The sequence below is a fragment of the Pungitius pungitius genome, chromosome 19, assembly GCF_949316345.1.
Source record: "Pungitius pungitius chromosome 19, fPunPun2.1, whole genome shotgun sequence".
NCBI lineage: Eukaryota > Metazoa > Chordata > Actinopteri > Perciformes > Gasterosteidae > Pungitius > Pungitius pungitius.
In genome coordinates, this window is record NC_084918.1 from 5,447,761 (window position 1) to 5,473,617 (window position 25,857).

The following is a 25,857-nucleotide window of genomic DNA, read 5'->3' on the forward strand; positions in this document are numbered from 1 at the left end:
ATGTATGTATATTGTGATTTACAACTTCCCAGAAATTCGAAATCGGACCTCGAACGTTTCAAAATTGAACTGAACATGAAAACATGTGAACAGAGGGATTCAGACAGGAAATGCCCACTTGTAAAAAAAAAAAAAAAAAAAAAAAAAATTGCAAACACTTTTTCGAGCAAGAATATGAACAAGATGGATTTATCAAAACCACCTAGCTAATGTTCTTCTAAATATGGGGCTGGTTGTGAACCTCTACTGATCCAATCACATAGATACATGAATAGATACATGAAATGAAACATCTGTGGTTGTTAAGGCAACAGTTCCCACTTCCTCACATCAAGTGCTATTTAGTAAGTTTGCTGCACGGTTGTGTTTTATAAGAACAGCTGTTTCAACTACAAATCACAAACTTTAGAATCTGAAACCACCACTTAAGTGCAGCGGCATTGCGTTTTCTATAAACAGGAAATAACAGTATAAATGCAGTCATCTCACATACAAAAATGGAGACTGAGCTGTTACCTTGTGATCAATGTGTCTCCATGTTGCAGCTGTGGCTGCAGGACGAAGTGAGGATGAGAGTGAATTATCACGAACAAACACGTCAGGAACAGCGAGGAAAAAAAGAGAAGAAAAAAAAAATCCCAGCAGATGCAAAGCAAAATCTTCACCCAAAAACAGTGGAACGATATTTCCGGAAACTGCGCTCAGTGCTGAAGAATTACAAAAGAGCTCCGCTTCGGCTCATGTTGACTGAGAGGAATACGCTGCGATGGCTGATGCGATCCAGAGGAAAGTTTTTTAATTATTATTATTATCTTGTGTCAGCCTGCTCTTTGCTGGTCTCCACACACACTACGGAGACGAGCTCGAGTTTCTCCCTGGATCATCTGCGCCTGTGACGTCATCAACAACGTGAGCACCAGGAAGCGGTGACGCTCTCCGCTGGTGCGTTTCCAAGGCGGCGGCGGCGGCAAAGTGCGGGAAACAGCGCCTCCCCGTGGACACATGGAGCAAGAACAGCACGCGGCAACAGGCCGGTGCTTATTTATTCATTCTGTGGCACAGACACTACCAGAAAACCTTATCGCATCAATAACGAAGAATATATATATAAATATTACATTAAATTACATGTCATTTAGATGAAACATTTGGAGTTTGTAATCGTAGTGATACAAACTCAAAGAACAAGAAACAAGAAAGTGCAATTTCATCAAATAAGCCGATTCATATATATTTTATTATATTTCATTTAGCATGTTTTACAAAACATATCGAAAGAAAGACAGAAATGATGAAATACATATTCATTTAATAAATATAATAATACAATAAATGACAACAAACAAACCACCTTTAGAAAAATGGAAAGGTATTTTAGGTTCGGCCATTGTGAAAACTTTGAGGGACCGTTTTGCTAGACTGCTGGATAATGTATGTATATTGTGATTTAAGCTCAAAGGCATATTGCTATTCCTGAAGGTGCAGACACTGTTTTTTATCTGACAGAATGTCATTTGTTAGGACATCACAGTTGCTGAGTACAAGAGGCAGCGGAAGCACTTGCAGCTTATGTATAAAATGCATAAAGATAAATGGTGCACTAGTTATTGTTATTGAATTAATTCATTATTTACCAAAAGTTCCTCCCTTTACCGTGTGTTACCAACTTGTATCTTGCCTGTTTACATCTGTAATCCGATCTGTTGAATATGGACACACTGGTGACCCCGTGTCCTTTATTTATCTGGCACGTCGTACGGCACGTTGTGTTCAATAAGCCAGCGCGGCGACGTGAGCCCCAGACTAATGGGCCCTGTCACTGAAGCGGACCATGCAGCGGTGTGTTCTATCTCATCTTTAACCACGTGTCGTGCTCCTGACACTCAGAACCAGGAGCTTTCAAGCTACAGAAAGAGACCACCTGTACACCATCATTGTGAATGACGGGCACAGAAAGGTAAATCTGGGCAGTCCTGTCTCTTCCTTTTGGGATATTTGACCAGACACAACAACGGAGGCTCCACTGACCTTGTCCACGGCATCGATCCCCTTCAGATTAGCTCAACACGTCGATCAGACATGTTTTGTTGTGATCAGACATGTTTTGTTGTGAGACTGCTTCATTGCACTGAATATCAATTGGACATTTGCATCCCTCTCAGGACTTCTGTACCGCTGAACTGTGCAGTGGATGAACGCCACAGGCTGCTGTTATTAACAATAACGGTGTCTGTGTGTGTGTGTGTGGTTGTTTGTGTGTGTTTCTTGTGGGTTAAATTTGCAGTTTCGTGAACAGCAATCACACCGATTTGACATGCTATCAAATGAATACTGTAGCAATAACTTTTGTTTATCCTTGTAGCTGCCTTTTTTTTTCCATCTTAGTTGAAAAGGTATTCATGGGAAAAATCTTTTTGCGGGGCGGATGTCGACTCACCAGTCAGGTGGGCTCCACGTTGGAGGAGAAAACGGTGGAATTGTTTTGACGGATGAAACTTAAGTTTGTACATGGTGTATTATTGGGTGGACCTTTGGGGTGAAGATAATAGCAATTAGTTATTTGTTGTGATGAGTATTAAGCTGCAGCCATCTGTTCAGACAGTGTTGAACAGCCCCACAGCTCATTTGGAGAAGAAAAACACGTTCAGAAGGCTTTTGCTGATAATCCTTCCCAGTATTTCCCTGTTGTGCAAAGTGTCTGCAGGGCTCATCGCACAGTGTCCATGTGCACTGGGGCTGGAGTGGGAGCTTCCTGCTGCTGCCTACGATTTATTGGACTCCAAGGGAGGACTAGAAATCAAAACTTGGTACTGCGGTTACAAAGACAGTTTTCTAACATCTCCTCTAATGAGGCAATTAAGTGCAGCTTTGATACCATTTATGCTTGCGTGACACATAGCTAATGGCATTGTACCTTGAGTCTTAATATGTAACATGAATGCATAATATCAGCTGAGTGAGCGTATTGCACTACACGTGTCATACTCAACTCACTTTCATATTTAGTTGTATAAATCTTGGCTGTGATTCAGTGACTGTCTCCCGCTAGTTAGGTCTCATCCCATTAAATGTATTGTGTTGATAGCAAACCTCTCGCATCATCATTTACTTACCAATAAAAGTACATTTATATATAATAAAGTGATGGAGACCTGACAAGTTGTTCTTTACATATATTTACATTTTTCCATAAGAATGAATGCACAGGTTGCTTTGAGGAGAGCAGGTGATCTAGCTGGACCTGTGCACCTCGTCATAGGATCCCGCTCCCTGGAGCTGCAGGCTGAGGGGGGTCTTCACCAGAGGGGACCGGATTACCACGGCGGCCTTGAACTCTCTGTTCTCACTGCAACACATCGGATGCAACCATCTCAAAGTCGAGCACGTTTTTTTTTTTTTGGGATGTCGGGGGGGGGGGCTCATAATGTCTGCGGGTTGTGACCTGGGGGTGAAGCCGATCTGGAGACATTGACTGCAGCCGGTGACGTGCGGCTCCTTTGAGCGGAGGAGCCCGGAGTCCGGTGTGACACTGAACACACCAGAGTCTCCCTGCTCGGACTCTACAAACACACACACACACACACACACACACACACACACACACACACACACACACACACACACAGGAAAACAGATGAGGCAATTACAGGTTGACGATCTGAAAGGAAGGAAGGAAGGTGACTCGTAATTGACCTTCTCATTATTAGAGCAAACAAAAGAGAAATGGTTGTATTTTAAACTCATTGTATTTAAAAGAAGGTTGAGTCAGTCACCCATCGGCTCAACAGTGATGCCGGCAAGAAAAATTGCAAATCTAGCAAAACGAAACGATAACATTTACTTTCTGTAGTTTATGCCAGAGCATTTAATTCACCCTGAAAACAGGCGTCGAAGCTCCAGACGCAATGAAGCTTACGCCGTGGCTGTTCTCTCCTTTCTTTGTTGCTGTTGTTGATAACTATAAAGATTTACCTTTACCGGCGTGTAGCTTTCATGAGTGCGTTACTGGAAAATGCCCCCCCGAAATGTGTGTGCGGTATGGGCAGATACCTATGACGGATCTCCAGTAGGTGTGGGCCCCGTGTTTGGACAGGTTGACTTCTATTATCTGCGTCTGGCCCACGTAGCAGAAGCCGAAGTCCACGCCTCCCCTGGACAGCCGCACCGTGGCGAGCGACAGGTGGGCGCAGAGAGGCACCGTCTGCACAGACACGAGTGTTTACAATAACTAAATAAATAATGAAGTCACGTCATTCCCCCACCGCACAGCGTCTGACCTGCGGGGCGTTGCTGCTGTGGTGAATCAGGAGGTTCTGCTGGAACATCAGCTTCCTTCCCTCCCTTCCACACTGGATCAGCATCACCCCGGGAGGGAGCTCCCCGGCTGCCTGGTCTGCGTGATCCAGCAGGGGCAGGGAGCAGTGGAAGGCCACCTTCACCTAGCATTCGCAGGGAGAGTCCTTCAGGGGGAACATCACTCTGCCCATGCATGCGGTGGTTGTGCTATCCAGCAGCATGACCTCCCCATCTCACCTGCACGCGTTGCTGAGGCTGCAGCACCAGAAGCCGCTGCTTGAGAACCCTGAAGGGAGGCTGGGTCTCCAGCCGGAAGCGGAGGGGCGCGGCGGAGTCGTTTCTCAACCGCAGGCCCCGCGCGGTGTCAAATTCACCAACCACCGGCTGCGGGAAGAAGAGAGCAGAGAAGCGATGGATGGCGCGTCCTCGCTCGCCGGCGTCTCGGGGGGACGTTTGATTAGTGCTGTAGATTTTCTTCAGACCGACCTCCCCCGATTCGGCTGTCACTAAATCACCAGCCGAGGCGTGAAACCGCAGCACCCCGTCGTCGTCGTCCTCCTCCTCCATCTGCACCACCAGCCTGCATCGAACCGGCGGGGGGATATAAAAAGTTAATCAGACCACTTCTTGCCCTTTTTAATTTAAGGAATTCCTTTGGGGCTTTGTGGACTCGGTATGAATATAATTGCTCACACTGCGGGCTTAATGGCTGCCAGTAGATCCATTCTGACGGGCTCCAGGTCCAAACCCTGTGCTCTTCCCACTTTCCCCGGGACGCAGGCGGCCGACTGTCGACAGACACAAAACAGCGTGGAGGGAATTCGGGGTCTCCTTCTGGTCTTTTACAGGATCAAACATTGGGAAAGACCGCGTTCTGCGTCACCTCGGCGTCTAGACTCATGAAGCCCAGAGCCAGGCCCGCACATCTGGACTCGCGACCCGACCCGGGGACAGCCGAAGGCGTGAAGGACACGCGGATGGTGCCGCTGCTCTTTGCCGGAATCACCTTGGGAGACAAAAAAAAAATACAATAAAAGGGGTGGCTCAAAGCAGAGTGGCCGAGCGGGTGTGTGTGTGTGTGTGGCCCCAAGCCTCGCCGACGTACTATTTGCTCGGGTGTGATGCAGTATGGGTAATCCGAGCGGGTGCCCACGTGAGGTCTGATGTGAACCGAGATCGGTTTCTTCTTTGCAGGAGCGGGATAAGGAGAGGTTTCCTCTTCGTCGCAGTCCTCCTCGGACACACGTTCCTCCCCTCCCTCGCTCTGAAATCAATAGAACTGAAGCTGGCTCGAGCCGACCGCACACGCCAGGCCTCCCTCGCCGGGTGGGGGGGGCATCGGCGCGAGAATTTCCCAGCGGAGGCGTCGTCACATAAAAGTCATTTCAAGTTTATGTTCATGCATCCGCGTCGGGATTTTAAAACAATACTCACGGCCGCGCCGCAGACGGAGGAGCTCGTCCCCTCGGAGCCCGGGGTCGTATTTCTCCGCCGGGCCGCTTGAACAGTCCCACCGGAGGCGCTCGACGCCCCGCTGGACGGCTCGGCGCCTTTGACTGGAAAGGCGTCTCCGTACGCCACCACGAGGTCCACCAGCTTGTCGTCCTCCGGATCCACGTTATACGTCTCCCAGTCCAAGCGAATGTCTGGTGGGGCGCAAACGTTTACATTACACAACTCTGTTGACCCCCACGGAGGAGGGGGGGAGGGGGGGCGTGGACAGTGAGGGTCTGAGAGGTCCCAGTAGTCCACGTATCGGGACCAACAGACTAAGAAGCAGACCTCTTTCAAGTTGAGAGCTCGGGTGTAGCTCAGGAAACCTCTCAGAAAGCCTTCAGCTGAGACACCTGGAGCATTGTGGGTAGTTGTAACCGGCCGCGCTTCCACTTACCAAACGGGCTCGGATTGTTGATGCGAAGAGAACGAGACACCGTGTCGCCTCCGGGTACATGAGCGCCAAACCTAAGGACGCAAGCGGGAATTTGTCCCACCGACACAGGCCCGATGCCATCGGGACGCGCCTTTCCGACGTGGGGGGAGGAGGAGGAGCCGGGAACCTGCTCCTGCCCGTGCTGGCGTGGGCCCGTCGCTTGGAAGTAGAGCGGGCAGCCCGTCACCGTCATCTGCACGGGGACGGACGTGGGCTCGAGGTCCCCCACCCACGGGAGGGGAAAAAAAGGACATTTTCAACATTCCGCAAAGTCATTTCTAAAGCTTTACGTAGCCGTCACTTGTGACTTGCGATGGCGTCGTACTTTGCACGTGAGGCGGTCTCTGTATTCGCCCCACATGTCCGTGTAGGCGGTGACGTCCACGGCCTGCGCCTCAAAGGGTCCCAGCGTGCCGGCGTTGGGACGGACAAAGAAGGCTGCCCCTTTCCCGTGGGCCAGCAGGCCGCTCACGAACTCTGCCGACGGACACGGGACGTTTGCACGGAACCCACTGCGTTTTGGAAAGTGTGCGCCGCGAGGAAAAGCTGAGCTCACCCTCCAGTGCTTTTCCTGCTTCCTTCTGGGCCTGAACAGGGTGAAGGGGCTTCTTGACGTATGTCAGTCTGTGATTAAAATGCCGTAATGGATTATTTAGGGTTAGGGAGCCAGTTCCTTTTCAAAAAAGCTTTTTATACCTTTTCTCTGACTGGATATCTGGCTTCGAAGCACGGCCGGTGAAATAATCCGCCTCTATGTGGAAAGGGGCCGCGATGGCAGTTTGATTGGTTATCAGTAACTGCTTGGTTACGGCTCGGTGTAAAACGACGTCGCCGCCAAAGTCCAGCAACAGTTTAGAAGGTCTGTCTCCATCTGGAGGAGAGCTAAAGGAAAGAGGGAAAATGTCACTTGTGCTGTGGGGTCAGTGGAGGTGGTGAGATAACAGGCTTTAAGCCGAGGTTACTACCAGACTGTGGGCAGTGAGTAGGACACGCGGAGAGTTTGGGTGTTGGAAGCCGTGATTGCAACAACAAGAGGAGAACTCATCCCCTGGACTTCACACAGAGCGGCCACCTCAGTCACATCCAGCTGGACAAAGACACAAATATGAGCATTATTAAAGGTGGAATCTTTTAGCTGCTCTCATCACAGTATAGAACGAGAATTGCCTCCTTTGCGTTCCCGTACTCAGGTGATGAGTCTTCAATGAAGGTTGAATGATAATATTATTTACCCATTTAAAACATATGGACATGTATTTATTTTAATTTGTTATAGCTAAATTTGGTCCTCTTTTCCTCCTGTAAAGCAAAATATGACGTGTATTTACGTCTAATCAAATGCAGAGGATATGAATAAAATAGCTCTTTTTAACTTCATCCTGGTCACTGGGGAAACAGAAGAAAACTTCACTTCCACTGGGACTTTAAAAACCTCGATACTTACATCTGTGTGAGAGATGAAATGCACTCGGATCTGCAAACTAACATTAGGTCCCAGGGTGCCGGAGGAGGGCTCGAACCTGGCTTCACACATTGCAGCCTGTTTACCCTGGAGCTGAGCCTGGGGAGGTAGAGGGAGGGGGGGGGAAGAGGGGGGGGGGGGGGGTTTCTCCCATGAACGCATCCTTCGCTCCCCTCACAGTAAATGAAGTGGTGACATGACGTACCATCCAGCTGAAGCGCGAGGGCAGCAGGGTCTGGTTGAAGAGAGTGACGCTGGCCTCGGCGGGAACCCCCACGTGGAGCTCAGAGAAGAGCAGCCGGCAGCCCAGCAGACACACCCGGGCAGCGTGCACGTCCGCGCGCACCAGCAGGTGACTGCCAACAGAAACGCACACGGCCCCCCACGTCACGTTTGAAGGTGGCCTTCCTTCGTCGTGGGAAGGGTCAGCGGTGGTTTCATCTCAGAGAGAGAGAGGGGGAGGGGGAGGGGGAGGGGGGGGGGACGGTGAACGTTACCATCCGGTGCCGTTCTCCACCGCCAGCAGCAGCTCTGTTTCGTATCGCCGGCAGAAGCGGGGACGGAATCGCACGCCCACGCTGCGAGAGGCCGAGGGGGGCAGCACGCCTCCGCCTGGTTCCACCGAGAGCTGCGCCACGGAGATGCGTGGACATGTCATTTTTTTATTTTGCTGCGAAGGTTTCGCTATTTTGAGGAAGCCTTCTTAAGCGGCGTGTGCATAGAACCTGCGTGTCCTGGTGGTCCTGCTGGCTGTCACACCTCTCCTTCAGAGTCCAGGAAGCCTCCAGATGGGTAACGTTAGTGAGGAGCAGAGTGGTGTGGGTCTCCTCCCCAAGCCTCATGAGCCCAAAGTCCACACTGGGCTCACTGAGGGTCACTGTGGGGCCCTGTCCGAAAAAAAAGCAAAGGATGGACATGAAGGGGTCTCAGCTCGCAGACCAACTGTAATCCATTATCGCCACAGTAACACGTTAGCACTTCAGAATAATACAGTATTTTTGTTTGTTCTTACCTTAAAACAGACTTCCACGGGCAGAGTGACGGGCTCGTGGTGGTGCTCTATGTGGCAGACCACACTGGTCACAACCTTCTCCGGTTTCCCTCCACTCAAAATCAGGTCGAAGTCAAAACACTCGTTTTCCTCTTGACCCGCGGAGGACAGATCGATCAACAACAAACCGACAAATCAGAAAATGAACATGTGTTTACAATTCATAATTTACCAATTCAAGCGAAGCCAGTAAATGTAGGATGATTCCGTTCTGGGTTGAACTGTGTGACGCACCTATGCTGCCAGCAGGGGGCTCCACTTCCATTATGTAGCCGCTGCTGCACATTTTCTCCCATTGGAAAAAGATGCAGGTTTTGCTGTGGTTCCACATCTAACACACACAGAAACAAGCATGGATATCTGTAAATGTGGGTACGACATATTTTAATTTCTGCCATTCATAGCGGAAGAAAAAGTGACTCCAACAAACCTTGAATTTCCTGCGGGTGGTCGAGGAAATGAAAATCTCTCCTGGGATAATAACCGCGTAGGGCTCCAGTAGGACCTGGTACGGCTCTGTTGATCCCTTCACCTCTATCTCCATGGCGATGACATCGCCCACGGTGGCCCCGATGCGCACGGGCTGAAGGACACTAGACTTACACGCACACACACACACACAGATACAACCCAATGCTTTGTCAGATAAAGTGTGCTCAGCTTGCTGCGTGATGTGACTTCTTTGTATTTGATGACCTCATACCACTGTGCATACAAAGTCACAGGAGCTTTACCCATTGTCAGAGGGATCTGCTGGCAGATGGGGATTATCCCTCAGGACCAAGTGACAGACGCTGTGATGATCCTTCAACTTAAGAAAACACAAACACGACACAAAATCATCTCTCAGATTGCAAACGGGAGACAGAAAAGCTGTGTGATAAAAGTACTGTCTTCTACTGTCTGATCCGTACTTGTTCGGGGCAGAAGGTGAATAAAAACTCTTGATCCCGGCAGGGCGGCAGGACTCCCGTTAGGGGGCTGACATGGAAAACCCTGTCTGCGGCCAGGTGGTCCTGGACATGGGAAGACTCCAGGGTTTCCCCCGGGAGGAACGGGCGCAGCTTTGGCTTCACGATCTGCCAGTGGAACGGCAGCTCCAAGTGGCTTCGGCCCCCGAGAGAGAGAGAGAGATTCAATGAGATATCTAATGAGACTCTTATTCCCCTTGTGCCGGTTCATTTGAACGTTTATTTAAAAAAACAAGGAGACACGTTTCGTAGTGGGGGGGGGGGGGGTTACGTATCAGAGGGTGAGGCTTACACATTGTTTCTAATGATGAGTTTCTTCTGTCGCACACAGTGAGGGTTACACGGGCCGAAGCGGACAAAGTGCTCCGCGGTGAGGTCATGCACCTCTGCCGCCACGCGAGGCTCCTCCCCCCCGGATACAGAAAGAAGCTCCAGTGCAATCTGCTGGCCCTCACCTGGGAGACTCACAATGCAGACGACACACAAGCACAGTGAATACACCACCAGGTCTTTATCGCCGGGCGCCGTTTTCCTGATCCCCGACTCAGAATCACCTTCAATGGAAATGTCTTTGACTTGGCAGTTGTCACACACAATAGTGAACACCTGACGGCTCCTCTCAGCAGCGATGGGAAAGAACTTTACCTGCAAACACACACACACACACACACATACAGTCTCAGTGCGTACAGAGGATTTATTCGGGAGTTCTTTTGCCCCCACAATCCACTCACCTCCACTACAGTGGCCTCTCCTGGCTGCAGCGCGAATAGAGTCGGGCCGATCGCAAACGGCGGCTGCTCGCAGAAGAAGTTTCTTGCCACGGACTACGCAAAGAAAAGGAAAGAAAACGCCATGCTGGTTATTGGAGCTCAAAGCTTTGCGGCGTCTTGCGTGTCGGACGGATTGTTACCCTGAGGCTCGAGGCCGGCCACTGGCTCTTCGGGATGACGCAGAAGGTCCCGGCGCTGACGCTGACATTTCGGCACGGGAACTCGAGAGATCGCACTCCTCCGATCAGGCAACCGCCGCAGTCCAGAACTCTTGGCACTGCACAATAATCAGGGCACCCGATTGAAGCGCCAGTGAGCAGCGCACAACAGCGCAAGGTGGGCGCGTCGGCGTGGGGCTCACGTGTGAGTATAGGCGGGGGTCTTCTGGCCAAGATGGGAACCCCGAACCGTTGTCCGCCATGGGCCTTCACCACTATTTGGTCCTCGTAGTCCCCCAAGGATTCCGGGGCGAAGCGCACCGTGTACCTACAGCTCATCCCCGGGGCAACAGCGCCGCCCTCGCCAGGGAATCTCCCTGCAGAGACATAACCTTAATATGAATCCCTATGAATTCCCATGTGCGCTTCTTATCTTCTTGTAGTTTTTGTTACAATATTCAAAACAGGGGAATCACAATTTGCAGAGGATCTTGCGTGCCTTTTGGATAGCAATTACAGTCGATTATGACCCGCCTCTCAGCAGGAACAGGAATGCAGTACGATCAAAATACGAAGAAAAAAGGGCTCACCCAGGCCTATAGAAAAGTAAGGAGTGGTAGGAGCGATGACTCGGAGAGTGCGGCTCGCGGAAGTCACGTTTATCAGCTCCAGAGAGGCCTGGGGTAGGAAAAGGGCATGCCATGGTACACTACTCATTGAAAAGAAGCTATTTATTTGTTGTGTAAAATATGAAGCATACCTCATAAACATGCCCCACGCTGTAGTCAGTGAAAAGCACCTCTGAAGGCTTTGCCAGGAAGGCTGGGGGAGGATTTTCCGTTGAGCTTCCAGGAAGAACGTGAACCAAAAAACAATTATTCAGATTATTCAGAAAGCCTCTAAACCACAAGGAAACATTTCTGTTTTCACTTTCCATACATGACAAAGAAAATATTGTCTTTGGCCTTTATGGTTCCATCAAAGCTGGGGCTGCACTAAAATAGGACAGAAGGCTTCAATTCCAACCAATCAGCTGACCTATTAAGCATAAAGGTATAAAGGATCATGCATGTATATAAAACATGAACCTGACCTTCTGTTACTATAGTTAGCACAAGTCTTGCTGTCAAACAGTGCACCACATCCTGCCAGTGGAGTGCTTGTATGAAAATACAAGCCAACCCGTCTCTCCTAATGGATACTTGGCTCTTAATGCAGGACGTGTCTCGTTTCACCTTCTGTGTGTGTTTTTTTTCTGGGTCGCAGCCGTGTTAAAATATATCTTTCAAAATTTTCAAAGATCCAATTGCTGACATTCAGTCAGTCTGCAAAAGGAGGTGATGCGGGCCATGTGACGCGTTCGTTTCTTGTAATGCGATTGTTTTGTCAAGGTTAAATTGAAGATGTAGAAATACAACCTCGGCTTTACACTCTGATAAGACGTGTGTATTGCGTAATTTCAAGCTCGGCACAATCCATTTATACTCGCAATGTGCAGCCAGCACAACATTATTAAAGGTGTTTTAATAGAATGAATTATATTGACTGAAACAACCTGGCAACGCATTTAATACTGAAGAGGGATTTTATATTCTAACCCAATTTCCTCAAGCATTTACTGTGAAATTTACTCGGCACACTCCAGCTACCTTTGCTTCTCCATCACGCTCCTTACATGCTCCTTCTTCTCCACTCTTGCTCCGGGGCGGACGAGGGACGTTTCGCCCTGCTGTGCGTTCGGAGGAAGGAAGCGAGGATTGCGGAGGAAGTTCTGGCGATCCTTCAGCCTCTGGAGTTCTTCACAACCCTCGGCCCGATCCTTTGCGCTGGGCTCGCCCTTCCACTTTGGTCTGGCTTTGGACTGGTCGGCCCCCTGACACATAGTGACGGAACAACGGTGTGATCAGGCCTCCCTTTTGTTCCCAGGGTTACTCAGAATCGCTGGTTCAGACCTTGTGGCTCCTCACCTCTCGGGTAGATTTCTTACTCTTTGCCATATCTGAGCTGGGATCGAGAGTCAGGCTGCGTTTTGACTCATTCATTCCTTGGACGACCCTTTCTGGGCTGGGCATTGGAGTATAGCCGTCATCCCGAGGCTCCTTGGACACGTGCATGGCGACGGTAGGTTTGGCGGGATTCGATTTTACTGACGAGAGAAGAATAAATCAAACATGGAGCCAAAACACATTGGCCATGATATTTTAGGATTCATCCAAAATGGGGAGATTTACTTGGTGCCGGAGGTCTATGCCGTGGTTTTTGTGAAGGTAAGTAGTCCTGGGGGGAAATCAGGCCGTTCTTTTTGAGAAGATCATTGTCCACACACCATGAAAAGGCAGATTCGACTGAAAATAGACATTCAAAATACGTCAAATAACATCTCTTTACATTCAACGGATATATCAATTACAGGTCATTTTTAAGACAGTGTGAGATCATTCCTGACAATGTTTCCCTCACACCTGTGAGAAGGGCCCGGGGATCCTGAACGCCTCCCATCTCTTCTCTCATTCTCTCGTAGGCCGCGCTTTCTGTGGCGGCGGCCCGAGCTCTGGCCTCGATGATGTGACTCTCCAGCATGTCGGCCTCCTTCATACGCCGGTCATATTCACAATGAGCCTGTGGGGATTGGAAAGTAAAGGACATCACTCATAAAAAAAACGGTGTAATTTCCTCTAATGAATGTTTGCAGTCCCAGCAACGCCGTTGTCGGGTTACCTGCTGCAGCTCTACAACATATGTGTTATGGTGGCTGCTTCGCCCTTTGTTTGTCTTCACCAGGCTGGACAGAGTGTCTCTCCCAATGACGTCTCTTGTGTACAGGTCCTTAAAAGTGCTCGCTAACACGTGAGAAATGTCCTGATGAACGAGACAGGGATTGTTTTAAAACGTGAAGTTGTTTTTGTTTTTTTCTTCTTCATCATTACAGCTAATGAGGTTCAGTAACCATAGCAACGGGTGTGCATACCTGCGACTGTGTCGACGCGGGCCTGTGCGCGTCAGAGGACGGATCGGGACGAGAGGCTTCTCTTGTCTCCGGCTCGTCCTGCATGGTGTCCGCGCCGAGGATTAAATGTGCTGTGCGTCAAAGTCACGTGGGGTCACCGTTCAATTAAGTGAACCCGCGTCAATTCACGCGCACCGGTTTGTCAGCGCGCCAACGCGACGTCAGCAGTGACGTGTGGCGTCAGCGGATTGTTCTTTAGACGACCTGCAAACATGCAGCGGCGTCTTTGCTGGGCTCGATGCTGTCCGCCATGTTTGTGTAATGGTTTCCATAGCAACAGCTAATGACACGTCCGCTGTGGGTAGACGAGCGAAGTCACTGGTTCACTGGGACCATCGTTATCAACGTTATTAATGTGCGGATTGGGGATTTGGGAAAGGGGGGGGGGGGGGTACAAACCATTACTGAAAAAAGCTCACTAGCCAGCTTGCTTTATTTCCACCACAGGAATTTATAAAACTGTAACACACCAATGCAACATCAGCTGAAGAACAAACGTTTTCCTGCTGTGAATAATAAATTATTTGTGTATGTTGAAGGTGCAAACCCATTATATATTATTATTTCTTTTGTTACTCTCATCTGGCACAGTGGCCAAAATCACTAACTCGTTGGGAGCATAATGTTTATCAAACAATTAAACCGTGTGACTTATTTTCACAGAAGTCACTTGGAAAGAGCAGCTCTCTGTTATTTTACAATGCAAACGTGTGATACTGAAAGGGAATGTTGGTGCCAATCCTGCAACGGAAGGTATTCTCAAAGCTGTGTCCGCCACGGGCAAAAAGACAAGCTTCACCAGAAGTGGCGCTTTTTCTAAATTCCTTTTTTGTAAATTTTGTTTTGTGTTTTGTTAAAGAGATTCCAGCGATTCCAGAAACAACCCCTTTGACTGTGCCCATCAGCCGTTGCTCAAGTGGGATTCTCAAAGAGGCCGATTGTTGAGCTCGCGGTTGGCCAGACACAGATTGCTTATTTACCCCCCCGAGACTTGCCCCGCCATTAGAGTTCATAGCACAGGCTGGACATACAGCGACAATAGAGACGCACACACACAAAGCGCGTTCTGTCTACTCCCCCTCATGTACATCAGCAAGAGCCACCGTGTCAAATGCTCCAAAACACCAACAACGACAACATGAAACTGACCTGTTTGCTCCCAGAAGGTGGGCAAAGCACGCAGGATAACCAACGAGATGAGAAGAATTGGACACGTCGATCATTTAAAGGTAAAAAGTTAACATTTATCTAGAAGAGAAAAAGATACATGAGCAATTCGCGCAGGTATACCTGGAGACCCTCGACGAATCAGACTGTCAGACTGTGACCTCTTTTATATTCTTGCCCCGACTCATTTGATTGTAACTGCTTCTTGCTTCACAAAAACAGCAAGACTGTAGATACGCCACATTTCTGGGTTATTCCTTTTCTGAAGGTCCTGACACAAGAGCAGACACAGCACATGGTAAGCCTGGAAAAAAGTGATCATCATCAACAACTTCCAACTCTCTTAGAACCTTGACTGCTTTGCAGGCGGGCAGCACCATGGAGGAGCCTGTCCACAAGGCAGTCAAGCTTCTGAGAGACAACCACGGTTGGAGTTCTGAGCATCTTACCCTCCTGGGAAACAGCAAAATGCCCTTATTGTAGGACAGGGCTCAACTTAATTATTAAGTTCCTGTTTCTTAGAAATGTGATTGATATTGTGAGTATAAATAATACTTCACACTACTTATAACATCATGTTGGAGTGGTTAGTTGTTTGTCTACGGGTTATTTATAGCGTTATTTGCTACGTCATCACAGTATTTGTTTCACAAGAAAAGTAACACAAATAAAATGAATAATAAATCATCTCACACTACTCAGGACAGACCATGTGATGATGATTACAGACACGGTGTCATGCAGATTAATCACACTTTGAACACTTACTGTGCAGTGTGAGGCGCAGCAGGGGAGAGGCTAGAGCAAACTATGAATGACGGGTCTGTACCACACCGAGGCGACGCCCAGCACAAATCACAGCGCTCAGTTAAGCACGGGATGTATCTAAAGCCTCCACCTAACATAATCTTATCAAGGTTTCAAAGGGGGACCAAGTGCAGGTGTTGAATTCCATCTATAGGTGTAAAGGGTTCACCCCGTCAGGGAGCTGGAGGGACGTTTTAATGACAAACACGGCGCTGTCAGACTTGTCGGACCGGTGTGGCAGTGGGTGTGGACTGACGTTGCATTAGAGCCTGACAGGCTGCTATTGACTGTGCACTGTGTGGGTCGGCTCAGAGGGACACACACACACACAAGCACGTTGCATCTATTCCCTACGCAGGACGAACAGACGAGTGAATGGTTGTGATTATTCTCGTAAAATACGAGTGACGCTGCTGTGGAAGAGGAGATAGGAACGAGCCTGTGAGGATTTAACCTGACTGGAATCAGAATGGAGTCAAATGGAATGGCTGGGAAATACGGTGAGTTGGACCCACAAAGCCTGTTGCTTGATATCAGTGTTTCATATCAAGACTACAATTTGTTAGTGCTTTTAGTCGAGGTGTAGTGTGAAGAGGTGTGTCTTTAGTTTGCCTCAGAAGATATAAAGGCTCTCTGCGGGCCTGATGTCGTCAAAGAGCTCGTTCCGCCATTTGGGAGCCAGGACGGAAAAGGGTCGTGACCTCGCAGAGTGTTTTTCTCTCAGTGATGGAGGAACAAGCAGCTTGGCGGATGCATGTAGGGTTTGACCATGTCCCGAATATAGACCGGACCCGATCCATTCACAGCATGGTACGTGAGCACCAGTGTTTTGAACTGGATGCGGGCAGTCACTGGTAAACCAGTGGAGAGAGCGGAGGATTTCGGAAGGTTAAAGACCAGTCGATTTGCTGCATTCTGGATGAACTGCAGAGGTCGAATGGCGTTGGCAGGGAGATCCGTCAGGAGAGAGTTAAAATACAATTGTAAACTTATGTGTCTGTATCAAACAGTGGATTGGAATTTATTTAGAGAAAAGATAAATAATATATGCAATTACTTCATTTTTTTCTTTTGTTGGTATATTTGTGGTGTAGTTCCCCTCAGCGATGTTGACACATCACCGTTTTTTCTGTCTCTGACATTTGCCATTGTAACCTTCTGTTGGGGGTTTACTTTTTGTTGCTGGGACAATACCACGTTTTTACACATTAGCAGAATACCCAACACGTGCTGGTCTCATGCCTGTCCACAACCAGGGGACTATAATAATAAGACGTTTTGGGGTGTTTGAGCAGACTACAGTGGACGAAAAAACACCACGGGGTGGCGCTATTTCACACATCACTACTCAAAGAGGATTCAACTGACTTATCGGGAATTTTTTCCTCTTAAATGATTAGAAACAGACGTATGCAGCCACGCCCAAAAACACAAATAAAAGTCCTTAAACTGCGCAGATGTAACATGCATTTCTAGTTGTAAAGTACCGTATTGTATTCTCCATTCTTAAATCAATGGGAAGTGAGACTCCGCTTTGAGGAAGGAGAGACATTATTCCAAAATTCCTGAATGCGTCACCAGAACCGACCAGAAGCGTCCGAATCCCATGATATCGCGATGTTTTAACAGTAATAATATACGGAGACTGCATATAGAGAGACCGTTCTACTATAGACCGCGTAGAAGTCTTCACCTGAGTGAGCACAGCTGGACGTACCTGCGGATACCACAGAGCAGACGGGCTTAGACCCGCCCCCATGGGGGGAGAGAGGGGGGAGAGAGGGGCGGCGACGTGTGGACTGCACAACGAACGCTTTACATTACAAAACGTCCTGGATTTCTCCTGGTTTTTAATGTAAAAAAACAAAAAAAAACAATGTCTTGTTTACATAAACGTCTGAAAAGGACGAAATCAGAGGAGCAAGCGCTCCGGGAGCAGCAGAGAAGAGTCGCGCAGGAGAACGTGAGACGTCTAGGTAAGTCCTCCAAGAGGTTCAAACGTACCTGAGTCCACGTAGTTTGCTTTTGCCAACACAGGTGTGTTATGGCACATGTTAACGTAGGAAGGTTTCCTCGTTCTCGATTCTCTGTTAACATGGCAACTTAGACAGGGTAAAGGGGAGCGGTGGTGTGTGTGTGTGTGTGGGGGGGACTTGTTTCCTCTTCGTCATGTTGAGCCTCAAATTCAGCTTCATTTGGACAAAGAGGTGGTCATTAGTCAGTCTAAAAAAGAGCAAGATAGAGAAATAAAACGCTAACTGTTAATAAAGCTCTAATAAGAAGATGATTCTATCCATCTTGTTTATAACAAAGGGTCTCTGGCAGCATCCGTTTGCTCAGATCTCCACAGATGTTTATTGCAGCCCCTCTCCCTTCCGGCTTGTGCGATAAAACCTTATAATACCCCATTTCCTCAGAGCCATTCTTCCACTTAATTCTTGAGATCTTCTTGTCCCAGCTTGCCTCTCACGGTTCAGGCAACCTCACAAACTGGAACTGATTTCACAGCAAAAGAAGGAAAAAAAAGAAATCTGACTTTCATAAACCTCGCTGTCCGGTCTTTTCAACCCTGCACCTGGTGGGTAACTAAAAAATAGCCTCTTCTAAACGGTAGGGAGGGAGGGAAAGCCAGACTGAGTAAACAGCCTTGGTGAATGCATGTCAGTGGTGCAATCCGGGGCCTATAAAATGTCTGCAATGTTTAGATCCTGCCCACGACCGTGACACTGCTGTGTTGTGCTAATTCATCCTCAAACGCCCTTTGGCTTACTGAAAGGACAACAATAGACATTTTACACTGCGGCTCGGTTTAAAGAGCATTTTTAAGATGGCGTGATGTTGACAGCTCAGCCCCGCCTGAGTCCACTGACTCACACCATTATTACCTCACATCTTCACACAGGCAAAACCAATTAACTAAACATTGACATTGTCGCCTATTGTTAATTTCCCTCCGGATGCTACACTCCTTTCCCAATAGGCCTTAATCAGCAGATTACCCCACCGGAACGATACGCCACGTTACAAAAGTGGACTGTACACAGGTAATGTTAGGGCTGCTTCAAGATCAGCCTTTTAAATGAATAGAAAAATCTTAAAAATCAAAACACAAGAAATGGCCGCCACCCAACAAAAAAAAAAAAAAAGATTCTTGGTTAGAGCCATGAGTCATAGCCAACCTTAAGTTTCATAGAAGGACATGCAGTTTGTGTTTAAAGGGCCACACCTCAGATTTTACACATTCTTGGAGTAGCGGCCTGTAAAACAGTATAAGAGTGTAATCCCTTCTGTGGCTCTAGGGGGAGAATTCTAAAGTATGAGAAAATAACCACAATGATTTCATTGGGGTTGCAATTTCTAGCGGAGACTATAAAACGTATAAATCCAAATTTCCCAAATAACCGTCACTTTCAACATTTCCTTTGAGTACACTTTGATTAGATGAAATGACACGAAACAGGCCGTTCCCAGCGGTGTCTTGTGATTTGAACTTTGATGAAAAACGCCATTACACATGCGTTACAAAGTTGGAGGCATGACGGGTAAAACAAAAACTATAGTTTGCATCATGGGGAAAATAGTAAGTTTTACATCACACTGAATGTTGGTCGTAGCTTCTTTTAAGCTCCACTCTCTATCACAAATTCTTCTGAAGTCAGAATTTCCCTCCACAGAAAGGGCCCCTCGCTGGTGATTCTCTCAGTATTGAAAATGATTATAACTGTGTGTGATCACTGCAGGTTTGGAGGGAGATCCGGATATACAGTTCCTGCTGGGCGGCGGGGAGCTGGTCAAAGTTCGCTCCAAATCCTGGAAGAAGAACCGCTTCTTCAAACTGCAGGATGACTGCAAGACGTTTTGGTACGACTCCCACAAAAAAATCCGGCGGCGAGAGACTTGTGAGTGTTGTTTCTACACTTTGCACACTTTTGCATTTACATAATGCACAAAATTGGGAGAAGTTCTACAAAGCATATAACACATTTTTTTCCCTCTCTATTTGGGCCAATCCAACATCCATCTGTTCATCTGTTTGCTGTTATTCTGTCAACATGGAGTTCTCCTTTCACATCTGAATGATAGCCCTCTTGCACACACACACACACACACACACACACACACACACACCCCTGAGCAGTGGTGATGTCGCACTCGCACAGATACTGCAAACCACCGCGAGGCCAAAGGCAAACTGGAAAAAACCTGACTCTTTGTCCATGTGTGTGAGAGGGATTATTCCCCTCTGGTTTTTGGAAGCCGGGGGTCTGGCTGTGTGTATGCACGCGTCATGTGTCTGTACGATGCGGGGCCGCCAGACCTGATAACCAGCAGTGCGCCTAATCTTCCGCGTGCAGATACAGTGGACACACACACACAAACACACACACGCGCGCGCGCGGCCGTGGGAACGGTCATGTGTTGAAGTACATAATTGACGGAACGTTTGGGGAAATATGTGCGCATGTTTTATTGTTTTTCTGATGCGTCACCAAAGCAGAAGGTAATTTGTTGCCATGAAGGCTGTAAATAAGTTATCATTATTAGTGCCAATGGACGGGTAAGAGTTCCTCTTCTTTTTGTTCCCACGATCTGTGGCTGCCATTTTAATCGATGGCGAGCCACACACCGGCACGCACACACTGTCAGGGCCACATACATAAAACACCTCACGTTCCTCATATCACTGTCAGGCTCCTATTTGTTGCAGAGATAAGGGTATTGTATCATAGTATCAGGGCTAAAATCTCCACTCCGCCTTCTCACTGTCGTATTTTTCTCTCCAAGAAGTCTGACCTTTGGATTCATTCTTGACAATCTCCGACTCTCCCAGGAACAATGGTCGCTCTTCACTAGACTCCCTATGTCAGGGTCGGTGCTGGAGCAGGCGGAAGCAGGACTCAAAAGCCGAGGTTCTCGATCAAAAAGAGTGCTCTTTATTCCAGACAAAACTGATAACGTGCTCCAACAGCGTGGGACATATAGACAATGACACGACACTGGACAACAGGCACACAGGGCTTAAATACACAAGGGAGGTGCAGGTGATTGGACACAGGTGGGATCAATCAGGCAATCACAGGACAAGGCAGGAAGTGAAGTTACCCAGGAACACAAGAGACATGAAAACTACAAAATAACACAGGAAGAGAGACCAAACCGTGACACCCTAGCCTCGGGATGTAGGGAGGGGTGAGGGGGTGAGGGGGGGGGGCAATGTGATTGTAACCCAGCCTCAACATGTGGCCTCTTAGCTAAGCTCTTGTTTTTTTTTCACGAGGGCGGTTTGTTGTGATTACATCATGCGCTGCCATGCAAGCCCTTCCGTACATTAAGCTGCTCAACAACGCAGCGGGACCCCCCCATGTACATGGCTGTGCATGGCTGTGTGTGCAGAGGCTTCGGATGTTGTCTTTGTGTTTAACACTATTAATGTCAGTCATAGTGTTTTATGTGTTGCCCATGTGTGCCATTGTGGGAGAATCAAGCGATTTATATATATATATATATATATATATATATATATATATATATATATATATATATATTCCTATAATGAATCAAGTAAGGTCTTTCCACTGTTTTGGTTTGATGGCCTCCAACTTTCTATCACTGATAAAGTCAAAGTAGGAAACTGAGGAGATATTCCCCTCAGAATCCGACTAGAACACATCTAGAAGAGTCAATATTGGTCCTAGGAGGCTAAAAACAACATAAATGACAGCCAATGTTGCTGTGTGTTTGCTGGGCGTGGAAATATTCAACTGTTGTGGCTTGTCAGTGAAGGTCGCAGCGACCAAGAAACAAAAGCCTTCCTGTAGATAAGTTGTGAAGGCATCGAGGCGCTCTGTGGCGTTCTTTCCACTGGAATGAAAAGTCTGCCGCCACCAGATACTGACTCGTCTGAGTGAGGATCTGCAAGTTGTGCTTTAAAGGCCCCAGTGTGACCTCCAGCGAGGTCATGGTCGTTCCCAATTATTCCTACACTGCAAACGCACCGTAAACTACTGTATACAGGGGATTTTTAAAAAAAAGACAAAGGAGAATTTAATTGTACGCTTGTCGTTAACACAGACTAGGAGTTTATTTCGTTTTATTACCTTTACCATCATGACTGATGATACTTTACTCCAATCCTTTGAGTGTCAAATTAAACAAAGCCCTTCCTCCCTCCAAACAGTCTCCATCGATGACATTGATTCAGTGCGCAACGGCCGCCAGTCTGAGGGGTTGAATAACTACACCCCCAACACCGCGGAGGACCAGTGCTTCTCCATCATCTTCAAGGACCGCACGAAAAATCTGGACCTGATGGCGGCCACCAAGGAAGACGCCAAACAGTGGGTCAACGGCCTGGACAAGCTCATTAGCAACATGCAGAACCTCAACCGCCAGCAGAACAGTGAGCAGTATCCTCCACCTCCGGGTCTCACAGCCAAGAAACGTGTTTCTCACATGGTTACAAAAAAAAGCGCTATGTAATGTCAAATGTAATGTCAAATGTAATCCTTAAATCAAAACGCCAGTTGGATCATCAGCTGCATGCGGAAAGCGGACAAGAACGGTGACAACAAGATGACCCTGAAGGAGACGAAGCACTTCCTGAGGCAGGTCAACATCCAAGTGGACGACACCTACGCAGCGATGATCTTTAAGGTGGGTCGCAGCGAGCCAATCGGTCAGCGGGTGCGCATCAATAACAACGCGTAGTCCGCCGGCCTTGAAGTCAACCGCGTTTTTCATTGTGTCACGCAGAAATGTGACGAGTCCAATTCAGGCACCCTGGAGGGCCCAGAGATCAAACTCTTCTACGACTTGCTGACACACCGGGAAGAGATAGATGTGATTTACGGCAAGTACGCTCAGACGGAGGGTCAGATGAGCGCCGGAGATCTGCTCGGCTTCCTGTTGAAGGAGCAGCGGGAGCAGGCGTCCGCGGAGGACGCTCTCAAGCTCATTGAAAAATACGAAGTGGATCAGACAGGTGGGGCCGAGTCTTTATTCAGAGTCACGTGGTCAAGTTCCACGTATGGCGCCGTGGTCACCGTGTCTGTCCGTCCTCTGGTCCACCAGCGAAGCAGAAGAAGCGCATGTCCAAAGACGGCTTCCTGATATACATGCAGCAGGAGGAGAGCTCCATCTTCAACCCGGCCCACAAGCCGGTGTATCAGGACATGCGCCAGCCGCTCAACCATTACTACATCTCCTCCTCCCACAACACGTACCTGATGGCAGACCAACTCAAAGGACCCAGCAGCACAGAAGCCTACATAAAGTAACCACTTCCCCCGCCGTATCATACGTGACGTCACGTTAGCCGAGGAGAGACTGGCCCTTGAGTTCAGTCTTCCCACATCATGGCATTGTAGTTGAATTAAAATGTGGATTGAAGGGTTTTTGTTGCACGTCGGTGTCTTGTTTGGCTCTCCGATGTATCGCAAACCCATTGCAGCTTTTTCATACTTGCAGTAAAGGAGTTGACCTCCTAAACGTGTCGGCGTGCGTTGAACTCAAGGTTTTCATGAAGGTCTTTTCTCTCCCCTTCGCAGAGCACTGATGAAGGGCTGCCGCTGTGTGGAGCTGGACTGTTGGGACGGCGCTAACGGCGAACCTGTCATTTACCACGGATACACACTCACGTCCAAAGTGCTGTTTAAAGACGTTATCCAAGTCATCAAAGAATTCGCCTTCAAAGTAATGATGATGATGACGTTGCGTAGCCCGCCCCGTCCTTCTCACTCAGACAGTCGTGGACGGCGTCACCTTCACTGAACGGTTGTTTCCTTCGCTTCTCCAGACATCCGACTACCCAGTGATTCTGTCCCTGGAGAACCACTGCACCGTGGACCAGCAGCGGCTCATGGCCCATCACCTGATCTCCATCCTGGGCGACGCCTTGGTCACGAAGCCGCTGGGCAACGTCATGCCCACCGACTTCCCTTCACCTGAGGTGTGTAAATGTCACTAGAAAATACTAGGTACGAAATCAAAACAGCATCAATCTCAGGCCTCTGCTTCTCCTCCATATTTGAATAATGTGCCTACACAAGAGGTTGAGTTTTGCATTTTGTTACTGTGATATCTACTGTGTGGGAAGCTGTTTGGTAACCAAAAGGCAGTCAAGGGATCCAACGGTGATGCTTTCTGTGCAGGAGCTGAAGCAAAAAATCCTCGTCAAAGGGAAGCGTTTGAAGAAACTGAACGTTTCCCTCAGCAGTCACAGCGATGTGGAGGAAGGCACCGTGTCTGAGGAGGACGAGGCGGCAGATTGTGAGAACGGACAGAAAGCCAAACCGAAGGTGTGCCGAGGTGTCGGTAAAAGCGTTTTTAAAATACACGGTTCAACGAAAACTGAGCCGCTGTCCTGTCTCCGTTTTAGAAACCAAAGATCAAACTCGCCGAAGAGCTCTCAAACATAGTCGTCTACTGCAAGAGCGTCCATTTCAACAGCTTTGAACATGCCAAGGAAATGCAGGCCTTCTACGAGATGTCCTCCTTCAAGGAGAGTAAGGCTTTAGCACTGGCGGAGGATTCAGGTAAACATCACAACACCATGACGTCGTCAACCTTACCGACGTTTTCATTATGAGCATGGCGTGAAAGCAGCTTCTACGTGTTTTCCCAGCGACTGCCTTCATCCATCACAACATGGACAAACTCAGTAGGATCTACCCCGCGGGCTCCAGAACCGACTCATCCAACTATAACCCGGTTCCCCTGTGGAACGCCGGCTGCCAGATAGGTACACTCGCATTTCTTTACTGGTATATTGAGTGGCACGGTTGAGACTGCGGGTTATTACTTTCTGATTTGTTCTTTAGTGGCGTTGAACTTCCAGACACCTTCCAAGGAGATGCACATCAACCAGGGTCGGTTCTTGCCCAACGGCGAGTCGGGCTACATCCTCAAACCGGAATTCCAGAGGAGCCTTTCCTCTCAGTTTAACCCCAGCACACTTTCCGAAGGGCCCTGGCTGCAGAAGAAGACTTTGAACGTGATGGTGAGCAGCGTTTTGCCAAACGGGGACCAACGAAGGACACCTGTTCTGTCCTGGGACGATCCCAGCCAACAAAAATGTTGGCATGTGCCATGTTCTCTTTACACCTGTCACTTATTTGTGTTTTTTGTTTCCCCCAATACGAAAAGGTCATCTCAGCTCAGCAGTTACCCAAAATCAACAAGGACAAACAAAGCTCCATCGCTGACCCTCTGGTGCGAGTGGAGGTCTACGGCGTCCCAGCGGACAACGCCATCAAGGAGACGCACCACATCGATAACAACGGTTGAGTCTAAAGCGCGCGCGCGCCTACACACACACACACACACACACACACACACACACACACACGCTGAACGACGATGCCTCCCCTGCAGGGTTCAACCCAGTGTGGAATCATAACCTCCAGTTCCAAATCCACGTCCCCGAGCTGGCCATGCTGCGTTTCGTGGTGGAGGACTACGACGCGGCGTCCCAGAACGACCTCATCGGGCACTACTGCCTCCCGCTCAGCAGCGCGCAGAACGGTGAGGGAGGGTTTTTTCGGGTTTCGTGTAACGGAAAAAGTGTATTCTGCTCGAGTTCGCTGGTGGAGCTGAAGCTCGTTTTCTCTTTTTTTTTTTTCAGGGTACCGCCACGTCCCGCTGCTCACCAAGAGAGGCGCCGCCATCTCCTCGGCCGGACTGTTCGTGCACATCATGCTCATAGACGCAGATTAGGATGATCCCCTCCCCCCAAAAAATCACTCTTTAAAAAGGAATATGTCCAGTTCTGAAGCTATATATAATTGAACTCTTATAAAATATGCCATGAACAAAAAAAGGGTTTGTGATGTGCCGAGCCGCAGGGGCTGACTCAGCGTTTTTTTTTCCTTTTTTTTTTTTTTACATTTATTGGGATTGTGAGTATTTTAATATGGAAAGAGTGAATGGAGATGTATATGGTGCGGGAAAGTATTTTAAAACTGTAAATTTTTTCAACTTTTTAATTCTTTCAAAGACTTTTTGACTGTACCCTTATGTGCATATCAAGACATGAACTATACCGTGAATACATCTGATATTTACCTATTGAGGTTTTATTCATCTTATCTTAAGTATTTCATGCAAACATAGTTTTTCAAATCAGAAAAACTTGTCTTGCCTTTCTTCTAAATTTGCACAACCTGTTAAATAAAACCAGTGGAGTCTCTGATTCAAGCTTCTGTGTGTTTATTCATAATAAAGTGGTAATGAAAATC

At 48.2% G+C, this 25,857-nt stretch overlaps 2 protein-coding genes across 3 annotated transcripts; one reads left to right on the forward strand and one right to left on the reverse strand.

Annotated features, from left to right (window-relative positions):
• Positions 1-516: 516 nt before the first annotated feature.
• dlec1 (DLEC1 cilia and flagella associated protein) lies at positions 517-13,944 on the reverse strand. The gene is made up of 37 exons (XM_062559056.1): positions 13,610-13,944; positions 13,360-13,500; positions 13,104-13,260; positions 12,873-12,986; positions 12,609-12,787; positions 12,291-12,514; positions 11,402-11,486; positions 11,232-11,319; positions 10,845-11,018; positions 10,624-10,760; positions 10,445-10,537; positions 10,265-10,355; positions 10,003-10,165; positions 9,654-9,846; positions 9,474-9,550; positions 9,170-9,332; positions 8,974-9,070; positions 8,701-8,831; positions 8,414-8,575; positions 8,186-8,316; positions 7,894-8,044; positions 7,671-7,787; positions 7,192-7,313; positions 6,923-7,108; positions 6,783-6,850; positions 6,553-6,703; positions 6,188-6,456; positions 5,731-5,942; positions 5,402-5,560; positions 5,180-5,302; positions 4,990-5,084; positions 4,783-4,876; positions 4,534-4,680; positions 4,278-4,439; positions 4,051-4,201; positions 3,443-3,560; positions 517-3,346 (listed from the first exon to the last, which is right to left on the reverse strand). The coding sequence occupies exons 1-37, from the start codon at positions 13,691-13,693 to the stop codon at positions 3,232-3,234; spliced, it is 5,124 nt and encodes a 1,707-aa protein (XP_062415040.1). The 5' UTR covers positions 13,694-13,944; the 3' UTR covers positions 517-3,231.
• Positions 13,945-15,912: 1,968 nt separating this feature from the next.
• Positions 15,913-25,811, forward strand: plcd1a (phospholipase C, delta 1a). 2 transcript variants are annotated; one of them, XM_037456184.2, is made up of 15 exons: positions 15,913-16,122; positions 19,363-19,521; positions 21,801-22,029; positions 22,147-22,276; positions 22,376-22,604; positions 22,694-22,895; positions 23,170-23,314; positions 23,418-23,570; positions 23,773-23,919; positions 24,000-24,156; positions 24,246-24,362; positions 24,442-24,620; positions 24,767-24,902; positions 24,995-25,144; positions 25,245-25,811. In XM_037456184.2, exons 1-15 carry the CDS (start codon positions 16,092-16,094, stop codon positions 25,334-25,336), a joined length of 2,256 nt encoding a protein of 751 aa, XP_037312081.2. In that variant the 5' UTR covers positions 15,913-16,091; the 3' UTR covers positions 25,337-25,811. The 2 variants fall into 2 exon arrangements, with proteins under 2 accessions (XP_037312081.2, XP_037312080.2); XM_037456183.2 differs by lacking the exon at positions 15,913-16,122 and adding an exon at positions 17,134-17,598.
• The last annotated feature ends 46 nt before the right edge of the window (positions 25,812-25,857 follow it).

Bases quoted from the DNA above. Each gene is read 5' to 3' on its own strand.
- dlec1 (XM_062559056.1), bottom strand. From the start codon at position 13,693: ATGCAGGACGAGCCGGAGACAAGAGAAGCCTCTCGTCCCGATCCGTCC. The intron at 9,071-9,169 runs GTTTGTTGGAGT...TGTGTGTGTTAG, and splicing joins CCACCCGCAGGAAATTCAAG to ATGTGGAACCACAGCAAAAC. The intron at 3,347-3,442 runs GTCACAACCCGC...GATGTGTTGCAG, and splicing joins CAGATCGGCTTCACCCCCAG to TGAGAACAGAGAGTTCAAGG.
- plcd1a (XM_037456183.2), top strand. From the start codon at position 17,499: ATGTCTTGTTTACATAAACGTCTGAAAAGGACGAAATCAGAGGAGCAA. The intron at 22,030-22,146 runs GTATCCTCCACC...TCAAAACGCCAG, and splicing joins CGCCAGCAGAACAGTGAGCA to TTGGATCATCAGCTGCATGC. The intron at 23,315-23,417 runs GTAATGATGATG...TCGCTTCTCCAG, and splicing joins TCAAAGAATTCGCCTTCAAA to ACATCCGACTACCCAGTGAT.